General features: G+C 38.0%; 1 protein-coding gene across 3 annotated transcripts in view; it reads left to right on the top strand.

The window, feature by feature from the left end:
* Window positions 1-14,395, top strand: part of Cdkl5 (cyclin dependent kinase like 5) — a 188,164-nt gene that overhangs the window by 146,254 nt on the left and 27,515 nt on the right. For all 3 annotated transcript variants that reach the window (XM_029534145.1, XM_029534143.1, XM_029534144.1), the window contains exons 10-11: window positions 2,720-2,800; window positions 9,279-9,430. In XM_029534145.1, the coding sequence (XP_029390005.1) occupies window positions 2,720-2,800; window positions 9,279-9,430 (233 nt within the window). The remainder of the gene's footprint in view (window positions 1-2,719; window positions 2,801-9,278; window positions 9,431-14,395) is intronic.

Genomic DNA, 14,395 nt, shown 5'->3' with positions numbered 1-14,395 from the left:
TTTTTTTTTTTAGCTCTGTAGCCCATTTTTTAATGGGGTTATTTGATTTTCTGGACTCCATTTTCTTGAATTCTTTATATATATTGGATATTAGTCCCCTATCAGATTTAGGATTGGTAAAGATCCTTTCCCAATCTGTTGGTGGCCTTTTTGTCTTATTGACAGTGTCTTTTGCCTTACAGAAGCTTTGCAGGCTTTCTCTGTGTTGCCCTGGCTGTCCTGGAACTCACTCTGTAGACCAGGCTGTCCTCGAACTCAGAAATTCATCTGCCTCTGCCTCCCAAGTGCTGGGATTAAAGGCGTGTGCCACCACTGTCCAGCTGGCCATTTCTTTTTATTTAATTTTTTATATATTTTAAAATTATAATGAGATTGCATGTTTTACCCCTTCCCATTCTTCCTTCCAAATCCTCCCATGTAGGTGTCCTTCTGAGCTTTCTCTTTCTCTTCTCACTCTCTCCCCTCCCTCTTTCTCTCTCTGCTTTTCAAGCAGGGTTTCTCTGTGTAGTCATGGAACTCACTCTGTAGAGCAGGCTGGCCTTGAACTCAGAGATCTGCCTGCCTCTGCTTCCCAAGCTCTGAGATTAAAGGTGTGCACCACCACTGCCCAGTCAATAAATATTATATCTATAACCTACTCAGTCTATATATTCTTACTTGTTAATATTATAATATTCTTATTATGTTTTCAGGGCTGGCTTTTAGGTATTAGATAACCAATTATGTGTGCTTAACTGTAAAAACTTTTTCTCCTGCTCTCAGCATTCTTTAGTCGCCTGTAGTTCCTTGTATACAGTTGAGGTGATAGAGCTTTTCATGTCCAAATTAGCATGGCTGTTGATGTCCTCCTTATTCACCTTCTATTTGGCTGGTCTTGTTGGTAAGGGTTTATATGCAGCTTCTGACACTCCTAAGAGACACAATCTCACAGCAAACTCCCTGTCCTGGTCGATTTTGTTTATTGTGATTTTTCTAAGAGCTTTTAGCTTTCAGGATTCACTTTCTCTTCAATAAAATGTGCTTCCTGAAGAAAGAAAAGAAGGATATGTAGTACAATAATATAAAACAGTGGTTCTCAGCCTTCCTAATGCTCTGGCCCTTTAATACAGTTTCTTATGTTGTGCTGCCCTCCATCCATAAATTGACTGTTGTTGCTACTAAATAGTTGAAATTGTGTTACTGTTATGAATCATAGTGTTAATATCTGATATGGATAGCTCATATATGACCCCTTTAAAAGGGACATTCAATCCCCAGGGGGGTTGTGAGCTACAGGTTGAGACACTGATATAGAAACCAAGTCTTAATTAAAATTTATTGGTGGCGGATCTTTTATCATGGCATGATAGGTGTCACTCCCTCTCCACTGATAGTTAATGCTTCAGTAGCATCAAAAGGAACTTCTGCAGCTCCCTTGGGAGAGGTACTTTGTTTTGGAAAGAGTGTGTGTTTGGATCACAGGCTTAGATGCAAATAGTACTTCTAGTCCTTAATTATGTAGCTTTCCTTGAACCAGTTATTTGAACTTTCTGATCATTTTCCTTATCTCTTTAATGGAAAGATAATAATACTTAAAATGCCTTGCACAGCATTGCTTTACTGTTTTTCTTTCAAAGTTGAGTTCAAGATCCCCACAGGTTCTTCTGTAGCCACAGAGTCTGGCTGTGTCCTCATACCCAAATGCTTCCTGCCTCACCCTCTTGAGTGCCACCTTGCCAGGCTTTAGCTTCTCATTTGGTGATGCATAGTTCATCAATTCCTTTTCAACCAGACAACAAATTTCTTAAGTTTGTTTCTTGTCTTACAGAATATAATGTGGGAATGGTTGCACAAATATTTATTAATATCTTGTTTGGTATTATTACATAATTAGTCTTTCAGTTCTTTTCTTCAGCATGTTTAAGGATTTCCATACTTTAAAATGTTTCTATGTTAGCCTAAAAGGAATATGCATTACAAGCAACCAGCACTCAACATTTGGAAGGTGTATGAGTGAATGTGTTCTGCCAGTATCTTACTCAATGCTTCAGTACACTCAAGATACTGTCAAATGTAGACTAGTAGAAGGATACAACATCAAAATAAACTTCAACCCCTCTATTTAAAAATGAATTTGTTGGTCTAGGTGTCTATATTTGCCCTTGGTTACAACTTTAAGACTTAATAAACAAATCATTAGAAAAGTATATTAAAAACAATAATATAACAAAGGCCTAAATTTAGTATTTCAAATAGAGTCTTTTAGGTTCTGGACCCCTTGCTGCCTTTTTCCTTTCTTATGTCTCAATTTCAGGAGTAAGTTACAAATTCTTATGGAAAAGCCAAGACATTTTTATATAATATCATATCATGGCCCTTCTGTTAGTTCTTCAGTCTGGCAGTATTTGTCTATAAATTGTTTCAGAACAACTTTGTGTAAGCAGACACGATTCAAGTTATATAGACTCAGATTTTTATTCATTTTACAAGCTTCAGTGTTTTCTATCTAACTTTAGGTATCATTTTTCACCTGTATGTTTTCCCACTATTTAATACTTAGTTCTATTAATAGATAAGCCAAAATATATAGACACCAAAAGTTATGTATAAACAGTAATTTTACTTGGATTGACACTAGGGCACTGGTTTCTGTCCAGATGTTGCCTTGTGTAACCCTCACAAACATATGTACACATATCCTTCCTCAAATGCTAACATTCATGCTGTGTTGTTCTTACAGTTCCCAGCTGTTAATCATCCTCAGTCATTAGAGAGAAGATACCTTGGAATTTTAAATAGTGTTTTACTTGACCTAATGAAGGTAAGAAAAGTATGCTTGTAAAAAAGAGTCCTTTGGTTTATGGATGCTTCTCTGCAGACTGCTTAGCATGCTTTTATGAATTAAATGTCTTCTTAGTAGATGATTAATGGGGAGTATGTCATGTTAAAAGGCATGTAATTTGTTTATAATTGCAACAGGAATCTGGTGTTGTCTCAGACCATCTAGAGAGGAGCATGTAATCCCTAAATTACTTTCCTAGAATGGGCAGAATAATGAATATCTGTTGGTACTCAAGAACTACTCAGGCATAGGTTTTAAAACAAATCTTAAAGTGAATGTTATAAGACAAAGGTTTATATAATTATTTCTATATAACATTGACTCTATAGCGTCTATAGAGTTTGAATCAGTGAATCTTTTGGCTTTTGTTGTCTCACTGTGCCTCTTCTCCACAAGGCAGGTTGCTGTTTCTGATTTTTCTTTAGGATCACCACTAACATCCTGTTACATCTGAGTGTTCCGCCTCATGTTAACCTTTCTGTCAAAAGATATCCTACTCCAAACCACTAGAAGCATCCTTTAAATTCTTTTTGTAAACGATTTAATTTTGTGTGTGTATGTGTGTGTGTGTGTGTGTGTGTGTGTTTCTGCATGTCTGCCTGTACACTATGTCATGCAGTGCTCATGGAAGCCAAAAGAAGGCATCAAGTCTCCTGAAACTGGAGTTACAGGCTGTTGTGAGCTATCATGTGGGTGCTGGGAATCAAACCCAGATCCTCTGGAAAAGCAGCCAGTGCTTTTAACTGCTGAGTTATCTCTCTAGCCTCAAAATTCTTTATTAAAGATTTTCTTGCTGGGCATGGTGATACATGCTTGTAATGTCAGCATTTGAGAGGCTGAAATGGGAGGACTGCTCTAAGTTTGAGGGTAGCTCGAGGTACCAAGACTTTGTCTAAAAAAAAAAAAAGCAAGGAAACAAAGATTCTCTACCTCGGTAGACACTGGTCCCTTGAGACAGGGTTTCTCTGTGTAGCCCTGGCTGTCCTGGAACTCACTCTGTAGACCAGGCTGGCCTCGAACTCAGAAATCCACCTGCCTCTGCCTCCCAAGTGCTGGCATTAAAGGCGTGCGCCACCACGCCCGGCTTAAACTAATTTTTTTTTTTTAATATTCTCCCAGTTTTCATTTCAGGAAGTAAATGTACAGGCAAGCATTGTTTGTTTCAGAATGGAACATCAATGGTTGCTTATGGATTAGTTTGCTTTATACCCATTCATTAAACTGTCATATGTACACAGGCTATACTGTGTGTAGAAAGTTTAAAAGACAGATTTAGCACAGTGGCAAGTTTACTGAGCTGCATTCTTAAAACTTTGCTGTGTCCCAGGGAACAGTGTAAATAGGTGTGGAGGAGGGTCTCTGACATTAGGGAAAGATAATGTGAGATTTCAGAAATCTTACAGTAAAGCATTTATGCCTCAACATTTCCCTAATTTAATTAAATATCGAATACTATGTTGTATGAAACTCTAATGAAGCGCTGATGTTATTAACACAGATTAAGAACTGCTATTTTTTTTTTTTTAATGAACCCTCAACACTCTTTCGGTTTAATTAGACAGAAATTACTCGGTAAATCAGTTGGGTTTTGCCAGTACCTCCTTTCATGTAGTCAACACTTAATCAATCTGGGCCTTACTCATTTAGTAATTTTTAAAAATATAAATAGATACAGACATAAATATAAATAGTACAGAGTAGAAAAATGGAATTAACTACAACTTTGTATTTCCTGTCTTTTGTGGTTTTTTCCTTTAGTTAAAACTGCAATGATGATTAGTGACAAAGGGGGCCATGAGTTTGAAGGATGGTTTGGAGGATGAAAAGGCTTAGAAAGTAAACATTATAATTCCTATTATTTAATATGTTTATTGCCGCTGTTCTTTAATAAGCAAATGTTTTCATTGAAATGCAAATTTAGGGGCCTAGAGAGGGCTCAGTGCACTCACTGGCTGCTCTTCTGAGGACCCAGGTTCAATTTCCAGCATCCACATAGCAGCTCACAAACATCTTTAACTCAGTTCTGGGGGATCAGATGCTGTCTTCTGACCACTGTAGGCACTTGTACACATATAATGTACAGACATATTCATGCAGAACACCCATTTACACACAAACTATACAATCAAGAGTATTCAAATCATATCTAAATCTCTCAGTTTTCATAATAGCATATTTTTGTTACCTTACCTGGATTGAGACACAGAAGCATAGTTAATAACTTAGAAGCCTCCTTTGGAGCCTTCCTAGGTTCTTTTGCCTCCTTCTGAAACCATCATTTTTACTTCTGTCACTGATTAATATTACCTGATTATTATTGAATTATATATATATATATATCACCATTCTTTATCTGATTTTGAAAATGAATTTTTAAAATGAATACCCTCCATTGTTCTTTTAATTAGTCTCTTTGCTGCTCCATAAATGTATGCTGATAATTGTGTCCACATCTAATACTTAAAGCATTCATCTCATCTTGTACCTCTCTATAGCTAAGCTACCATTTCAGTAGAGAGAAAATAGTCACTAGAATCAATGCTTGCCTATGCCCTTAGTCATTTAAAAAATAGCTACAATAGTTCTATTTACTTTACTTTCGATTTTTAAAAAAATCATGCCCCCCCCCACATGCTAAATTTTAAAAACTGTTAGCTAGGTAAATTTCATACTTTATTCATAAGGACTTCATGCTTTATAGTAATTTTTAAATGGCCATTTGTATTCATAACATATAAATCTTTTTATTGAAGTAACTTCTACATGGTATCAAATAAGTTAAAACAACCCCCTCTCTCCTTAAAGGTCATGAGTGCTTTGAATTTAAAAAACTTTTTCTGGGGATTGATTTTACTTTTTAATGAGCATCTTATACTTTAATCCATTTTAATGGTAACTGTTAGAACTGCTAGCTAAAGACATCACAGTTTTTGTTCTATAATAAGGGAGAAAAAAATAATTGAGATACATTTGCAATTGTGTCTGAATTAATATGGATATAAATCCACATATAATTAGTGGCTGAATTTCAATAATTAGAGTCTTTGGATCAAAATGAATATGTCAGTATATGGTAGGGCCAGAATTGAAATGTTCTGTGGTATTAGATTGAAATTGAAGTCTAGCTTATTGGAAACAAATTTGCTCTCACTGCTCAACTAAAGGTATTAATTATGGATAAGACCAAACTGAACTAGAAATGAATTTGTGAATAGTGGAATTCTACCCTTCCTTTTTCTGAGAGCAAAAACCAACACCTAAAAGAGTGAATTTCAGAACTTTATTATGTCTTGTTAGAGTATGTTAGTTATTATTTTTTTTAATATTTGATCAACTTATAAGTCAAAATCAAATACCTGTCCAACTACTAAAGATAAACAATTTTGGGTGAAAATGCTTCAGTTGTCAAAATGCTAGTACATTCAACATAAAACATAGGGTGAGTGCTTTAATAAACAAAGAACAGTTAGAAATAAGTAAGGATAGATGATGCAAAAACAGGAAAAGGATTGAAGAGATTATATAAGGAACAGTAAGCATGTAAAAGTGTTCAGTATTGCTAAGCAGAGGGACTGGAGCAGTGACTCAGAGGTTAAAGGCACTTACTGTTCTTGCAGTGGACCCATGTTTGGTTCCCAGCAACCATAACACTGGTTTATAACTACGTGTAACTCCAGTTCCAGGGGATCCATGTCCTGTTCCAGCCTCGGAGGGCAACTGGACATGTGGTGCACATACATACGTACATATATACATACATATGTATGATACATATATATATACAGATTGAGATAGCATCTTTTAAATATCTGATTTGCAACTACTAAGAATAAGAATGCCAGTGGTCGATGAGGGTACCCAGAAATTGATAGACACATATGCTTTTTGAGAGGAGTATAATTTGAGATAACCTTCCTAGGAGATAATTTAGCAGCATGGAGTAAAAGACTGTTTGATGCACTGCATACCTACCAGTACCACCCTTAAGAATCCATTAGACTTCAAGTGTTTTGGCATAGCATTAATCATAATAGTGAAAAGTGGCTGTCAGGAAAATGTCTAGTAGTAGGATGCTTGCTAAATAAATGATAATTGACTCTCTGCAATCATGTAAAGCCTTGTTGTAAACTCTGGAGATGTAGCATAGTTGTAATGCACTTGCTTACTGTTCACAAGGCCTTGCCTTCAGTTCCCTTCCTTCTCAAAAAGCATTATAAGATGCTGTGTTTCCACACTGTTCAGAATAAAAGAAACAATAAATATTTGTCATTTGGGAATTTCTGAAAACAGCATATAAAGTATATATACACGGACTTAAAGCTCTGTACTTATATGGAACGATCTCAGCATTGTATCATAAGTGGAAGGGTAACTAAGTACATACAGTTATGTGCTCACTACTGTTGGGGTAAAGTTAAAAGAATCAGGTGAAAGGACATGAAGAATATACCTCATGGAGAATGCACAGGGAACTGGTAACTGCACTGTCTTCAGAGAGAATAACTGGGTATTTTGAAGATGGTAGAAAGATGAAGAATGCAAATACATGCTTATTTAAAAGGTTTTTTTAAATGCTTAAGCTAAATTGCAAAAGTTTTTTTCATAAAGTGAAAAGAATGGGATATAAAAACATGTATATATCATGAGCCAGTAAGACTATATATGGTATTCACAAGCAGAGCTAGAAAACTTCCTACCAAGAGGACTATAATTATGAGATTGTGGGTGTTTTTTTTTATTAAGTTATTTATTTACTTTACATCCCCTACTGATGCTTCCCCTCTATCCTCTCCTTCCTGTCCCTCCCTCTCACCTCCCTCCCTTCTCCTCAGAAAAAGGGAGGCCTCCCATGGATATCAAGTTGCAGTAAGACTAGGCACATCTTCTATTGAAGCTAGACAGGGCAGCCTAGTTAGGGGAATAGGATCCAAAGGCAGGCAGGATATTTAGAGACAGCCCCTGCTCCTGTTTTAGGAGTTCCACATGAAGACACAGCTTTACAGCTGTTACATATTTGCAGAGGTCCTATGATGTGAACTGGACTCAGTCGGTCCCTGAACCAGCAGGAGAAGTCAGGGTCCCAGTACTCAGGTGGGCAAGGAGTTGGCAAATGACAAACAGACACAAACAAGGGAGTATTGTATCTGAATATAATTTCTCAAAATGAGCATCAGACTTATATTACAGAAGAAAACGAACAAGTTAGATGATACATCAGCCAAGATACATTGAAGTTATCCTAAGCATAATGACACAAAACAGAGAAATGCATACATAAAGGACTGACAGGAACCAGGCAGGGATTACAATTGAGATAAAAAGTGGCCCTATCTAAAGTCAGCTATTCTAGGAGCCAGGTGAGGATTTCACACCCTAGTCACAATTTATAATATTCCTCTGAGCCTTGTGAAAGCTTGCACCAGGGGGTTCTGTTCTTGCTAACTTTTTCATGAATAATGCAATACTCTAGTTCCTCCTTAAACCACAACCCTCCTTCTTCCTAGACCATTGTAAATTCCTGCATATAGGAGTGACTTGGATGCTATTTTAAGTATTGTAGGGAACCTCCAGGAGACCAGTTTCCATGAAACTTTTTGCTTCAGGACTGTGGTCAAACTTTTGGACTTGTCATGTAGACTCCACTGGAGTGGGTGTGGCAGTCCTAGGTCCATTCCATACATACTCTCTGGCAATTCAGTCTCTATGAGCTCCTATGGGCTCAGGTTAGTAGATTCTATAGGTTTCCTTGTGATGTCCTTGACCCTTCTGGTTTCTCCAATCCCTCTGCTCCCTCTTCCACAAGATTCTCCAAGTCCCACTTAATGTTTGGCTGTGGGTCTCTGCATCAGTTGCTGGGTGAAGCCTCTCTGATTTCAGTTATGCTAGGCAGAATATCATTAAAAGTGTCAGGGCTTGGCTCTCTCCCGTGGCATTGGTCTCAAGCTGGGCCAATCATTGTTTGGCTCTTCCCTCAAATTCTGCTCCATCATTTATTCCCTGCACATCTTGTAGGCAGCACAAATTATGGGTCTAAAGTTTTGTGTCTGGGTTGGTATCCCAATCCCTAAATTGGAAGTCTTGCCTGATTACAGGAGATGGTCAGTTCAGGCTCTATATCCCCCACTGCTAAGAGTCTTAGCTAGGGTCAACCTTATATATTCCTAAGAGTTTCCATTTTCCTAGGTCTCCTTCATCCCAGAGATGCCTCCCCAAATCAATTGTCTCTCCCATTACTCTTTCCTCCATCCTCCCCCAACCTGATTCCTCCCTGTTCTCATCCCCATCCCCCCCTCCCTCCAGCTACCCCAATGGTGATTTTGATGTTTTCCCCCTGATCTATTGTTGCTAGGTATTTTGCAGTGACCGCATATTTCTCTTCTAGGAAGTAAAGATAAGATTTTTGGTAGAGTTTAAATTCAACTTTTTTCTTTCCATTCCTAAATTTTTATTTCCCAAGAATTTACTGAAGTTGGACCCAGCTGACAGATACTTGACAGAGCAGTGTTTGAATCACCCTACATTTCAGACTCAGAGACTTTTGGACCGGTCTCCTTCAAGATCAACAAAAAGGAAACCTTATCATGTGGAAAGCAGCACCCTGTCTAATAGGTAAATATTCCTTCCCTTCTAAGGAAATACAAATGCAGGCGTGGTCTCAGAAGTGGGTGGAGGAGGTGGCTGCTAAAATTATGCAATTAAAAGAAGGAAAGCCCTCATTATTCAAAAATATCTACCCCATGCTTATTACATGATTCAGAACTATAATTAATGAGTTGTGTGGGACTCTTAAAGACTTTATTATTTAACAAGTATATGATGAAAACCTATGTATTCCTTTGGAAAGGTAGCATTGAGTTAGCAACTCTGGAGGTTTCCAGCATCATAGACAGCTTTAAGACCTAGCAGATTTTGTGTATATGTCTAGAGGAAGAGGGTTCCTGGAAGGAAAAGAAGATACTGAATGTATATGTGAGGAACTGAGCCAAGGCAGCCTTTTTAGAAAGGTTTTGTGATTGTATTGATCTTGCCCTTCAATCACTGAGTTGAGAAATGACCGTTCTTAATAAAAATAAGCATAGGGAAATAATGGTCAATAATTAAAAGTAGTACATTTTAAAATAGCTTTTTGAGCATAATATTTTAAAATATTTGCTTCTTGCCCTAGCATACCTATAAACCTAGCACTGAAAAACTCATTGGCTAGTCAAACAGGCTTCAGGATTTACTCAGTTTCTCCTGAGTGCCAATCACAGGCCCATCAACACATCTGGCTGAAATCTTTTCTTGAGTCAATCACTCAATCTCTGTCTCTATCTTTCTTTCCTTTTCTCTCTCTCCCCCTCCCTCCCTTTCTCACCCTTCTCTCTCTTTTACCCTTCTTCTTCCTCCTCCCCTTTATTGGATTAGTCAGATAGCCCTCATGTCCTGACATTCCCCCAATTCTATTACTGCATTTACAGGAGAATGATGTTCCTTCATCTTCCACATCACAGCTTTAGCATCTGATGATTTTTATATGTGGGATTTAGAAATAGTTTATTTCGCTGAGGAAATGAAAAGCAATGAAGCTTTTAAATTTTTAATACCACATACACACACATACACACGCAAATTTCCCTTCTGTATGTGGAAAATTATTCTTAATAGATTTGAATTTTGAAAGGTCAAGACCTAGCACGTTTCTGCCTGGGAGAGCATCCATAAATTAGAAGAGTTGGTTCCTATATTTGCTTTGCTTAGCTGCTTGTTATGACGCAGCTTCTAGCCATTCTTAGCTGGTTTGTTCTCTGTTCACATCCTCAAGATTTTAGTATACCAGGCCATGAAGTAACTCTCATCATGTGCTTGCTCCTTGGCACTTGGCTGGTTGACATTTTTCTCCTATCTTTGCTGGGGTAATGCCCAGCTTGGTTCAGGGATTTTATTCTCCCGTCTACTTGAATTGTCACGTGACTTCTCTAATTTAGCTTTACAAAGTAAATTATCCTAATGATGTAAAGTTTGGTAGACCAATGATAAATCTGTGAGTTGTACTGTAGTCATCAGTGATATAACCTATAGTCTGAAAGGAGGCCTATGGTGAGTCTGACAGAGACTAACTTGATAGGAATTGTAAGTAAATAAAAATCTCTGGAAGGATTCATTTTTAGGTCTTGGTGATATTTTGAATATATCAAAGGGAAAGTCCTAAGTGTTTGTATCTTTTAGCAATCTTATATCATCTGAGGCCTTTCCCCACTATTGCCTTGTCCTGTATTTACTCCACGGAAGCCTATCTTGCCAGGGATGTGAATTCTAGCTGGTGTCTCCCCACAGGGCTTCTAAGACAATTTTTGATATGTTCACAATACCATATCTATTGGTTCCCACTCACATAATCCTGTACCTTGTCCCTGGAGAGCGCACTGTCATCCCATATCATTTTCTCTCGTGAAGTCAGTGAACTCAGTTATTACTTCAGGCTTGTCACCTTCAGGCTCCTCTGAGGTTCCTTTCATAGCATGGTGTGATGCCATTTTGACTGTGCTGGCCCTCTCAATGGTCCTGCTTTACCACTCGCCACATATGAAAATAGGTTTATGCCTGTCTCCATTTACTCATTGGTTTATGGAATGTTCCAGTCTGGCCATGCCCTCTTCAGCCTCCAGCTAAATTATCCTTCAGCTAGGATTATAGGGTTGTGTCGCCATGCCTGGCTATTTTCACTGTTAAAATTATTTTGAGTATACATATTAACTGTCTATCCATTTATCTACTCTGCCGACCATATGAGAGTGGTTCTCAGCCATACAGTCATGCCCACATGAAATCCCAGCCCTCAGGAAGTGGAGGCAGGAAAATCTGGAATCCAAGGCCAGCCTCGAGCAAGTTTGAGGCTAATGTAGACTACATGAGGCCCTATCTCTAAAGCAAGCAAGTGATTGAGTGATTTATACATTAATTCGTTTTGAATGGTTAGCAGTTTAAAACAGATTCTTTGGAGTTGTGTGTCAAAGAGATCTATGAAAATTTCAAAGCTGCTTTTTATTGTGCTTTGGCAGAGCTCCAATGTGAAGATGATGTGATGCCCTTTCTACATAGGAATTAGTATATGTCTAAGTCTCAGTAGCTTGCAGTTAACCCTGAGATGGGAACACAGAGAGTAACTGCTTATGATACACATAAATACATACTTATATACATGCATACATACATGTGATGAATCTGGACCTTTAACAGCTGTTTCCGGCTTAACTTTATAGCTTCCTTTCTCTTATATTGCTGTGAATATATAAGATCATGGTAGGTTTGTGTAACAATAATTCTAATGGTTCTAGAAGCTCTAACAGCTTTCTTCACTCTTTTCTATCCCTTCCTGGTCCTTATTTATAGCTAAAACATTTCTGTCATTGCTATACCTTCATCTGCAGAGGAAAGATAGAAAATATGATATCAGGGAAAACTAGAGTGTGGCACAAGGAGCCCTATGGAAGAATTGAACTAGGACCTGAGTCAGGGCATGTGGCCAGGAAGAAACAGGGACGTCTGTCTCCACCCCCACCCCTAACCTTCTTCTCCCTTTTCCTGTGGTACTTCTTTCTCCTGTTCAACTCTACCAGAAGATAGCTAGCTAGGAACCGGAGAGACATAGTCTCCTGTGGTCTTAAGGCCTAGGACTGGAGACAGTATTAAGAGTAGCCAACATATTTACTCAGACCTATCTGTGTGCACGATTATATATCATAATTGAGTTTTTGAAAAGTGCTGACATATTTTGGTTGCCAAGATATAAATAATCAGGCAACTCTGATGCCTATGGGGTATGTAGACTGGTTGGATGCTGTTGTTGGATGGAGACCACTGCTGAGCTGTTCTAACATTAGAGCAGCTGGAGCTCAGAAAAATGTCTACAAGCAGGACCGTTATCTTGTCAGTTATAACCATAGTCAGCCCTAGTTATACTCTGTTTGAGATCAAAGTATCCAGAGCCTGCTGCCTAGTAATTCATGATGTTTTATATAGGTAACTAATCTTAAGGAGAAAGAACAGCTGGGCTGGAGAGATAGCTCGACTGTTAAGGGTTGGTTCAAAAATCAAAAACATAATTTATTTCTTAGCTAATTAGGGAAATGTCCACTAGTTATCTAGATAGGACGTAGAGATGGATCATCCAATAAGACCTAGCCACTTTCCTTTTGACTGCTACAAAAAGAACTCCTTCATCTGAACACTAGATTCTCTCTGCCCAGGAGTTTGCCCAGTATACTCTATGCAATATATCTCAATAAACCACCCTTTCCTTCCACCCCCTACCATGGATGTATATGTCTGATAATAAATTATTTTACCATCTCTGTAATCAGTCTCGCAGATCCTATCATGCACACACTGCACTTTATTGATCTGGACATATGTTCTGTATATCATTTAACAAAACAAATGTAATTTACCTTTGTAATTCCTTTCTAAATCTGGGGAAATGAGAAGGCATAGTTTTGTTGCTATTCTTATTAAATAGCAATAATAGCCCCAAAGGACTTTTCTTCCAACTAGTCTCTGATGGAAAAGAAAATCTTCAAATCGGTTGATTTTTCAATTGTAGCTATACTTGCAATATTTTCTAAATACACAGTAAAAACAATTGGATAAATCATTCTTAACTCTGAAACCTATGTCAAGACACAATCTCATCCTTTGTTACAAGAAGCTGTCTTTTCTAGAATGTCATTTGTGGCTTTCAAACTGAAGACAAGGTTTCTCTCTGGGCAACTATTTGTATATTACACTAGGTAGGAAATGAAGCTTCGAGTCCTAAAGAAGTGCTCAGTCACTTTGGAATAATGAAGTGTGAAATGAAGAAGTGACTAAAGTGTGCCTTTTACCAAGCAATTAGCACTTAAGACTCCGTGTTCCAGTATAGGATTCCTGTTTAGTTTACACAGAAATATCTAAACAGTTAGTGATGCATTTCTGTTTAATGTACAAGGAGCTATCTCAAGAGCCCAACATAATTGCCACTTCTCTAAGGCATAAACACAGATCATCATGTTTTCCAACAAACCTCACTAGTCAGTTCACATTTTTCTCAGAGTGTCATTTTCTTTACATCACTAGAATTCTCCCTTCTTGACTCTACAGGCTAAAGAGATGTTGGCATGTGTGTGTAACCACTGTGAATGTGTATCTGAAGCAGCCTACAGGTTTTACAAAGAATGTGAAGTTCAAGGAACACAGTCACCTTCAAATCTAAGTGTTGCCTCCTGACATTCAAACAGAAAAGGGGATTGTCAGTGTCAGCAGCCTGCTAGCTCTCTTACTTGTACCAGGCCGTCATGGCCAAAGCATACTTTACCTGACTCTGCATCAGTGACTGTGTTGGCAGCCAGCAAGTTAGACAAGCATTTAAGGATGCCAAAACATCTTCATCAGGAAATGATGTATCTCATTCAGTGACTTAGTCTGAGAAACATGCCTGTTATTGAGAGGGACACATTTGAGGTAGTGATTTTAGTCATTTGAGTGCCTGCTTTTTTTCCCGTCTTTAGAAATCTCTCTCTCTCTCTCTCTCTCTCTCTCTCTCTCTCTCTCTCTCTC

Source organism: Mus pahari, chromosome X (assembly GCF_900095145.1).
Source record: "Mus pahari chromosome X, PAHARI_EIJ_v1.1, whole genome shotgun sequence".
NCBI lineage: Eukaryota > Metazoa > Chordata > Mammalia > Rodentia > Muridae > Mus > Mus pahari.
The sequence above is the reverse complement of the archived record's forward strand: the minus strand, read 5'-3'. Positions and strand labels throughout refer to the sequence as shown.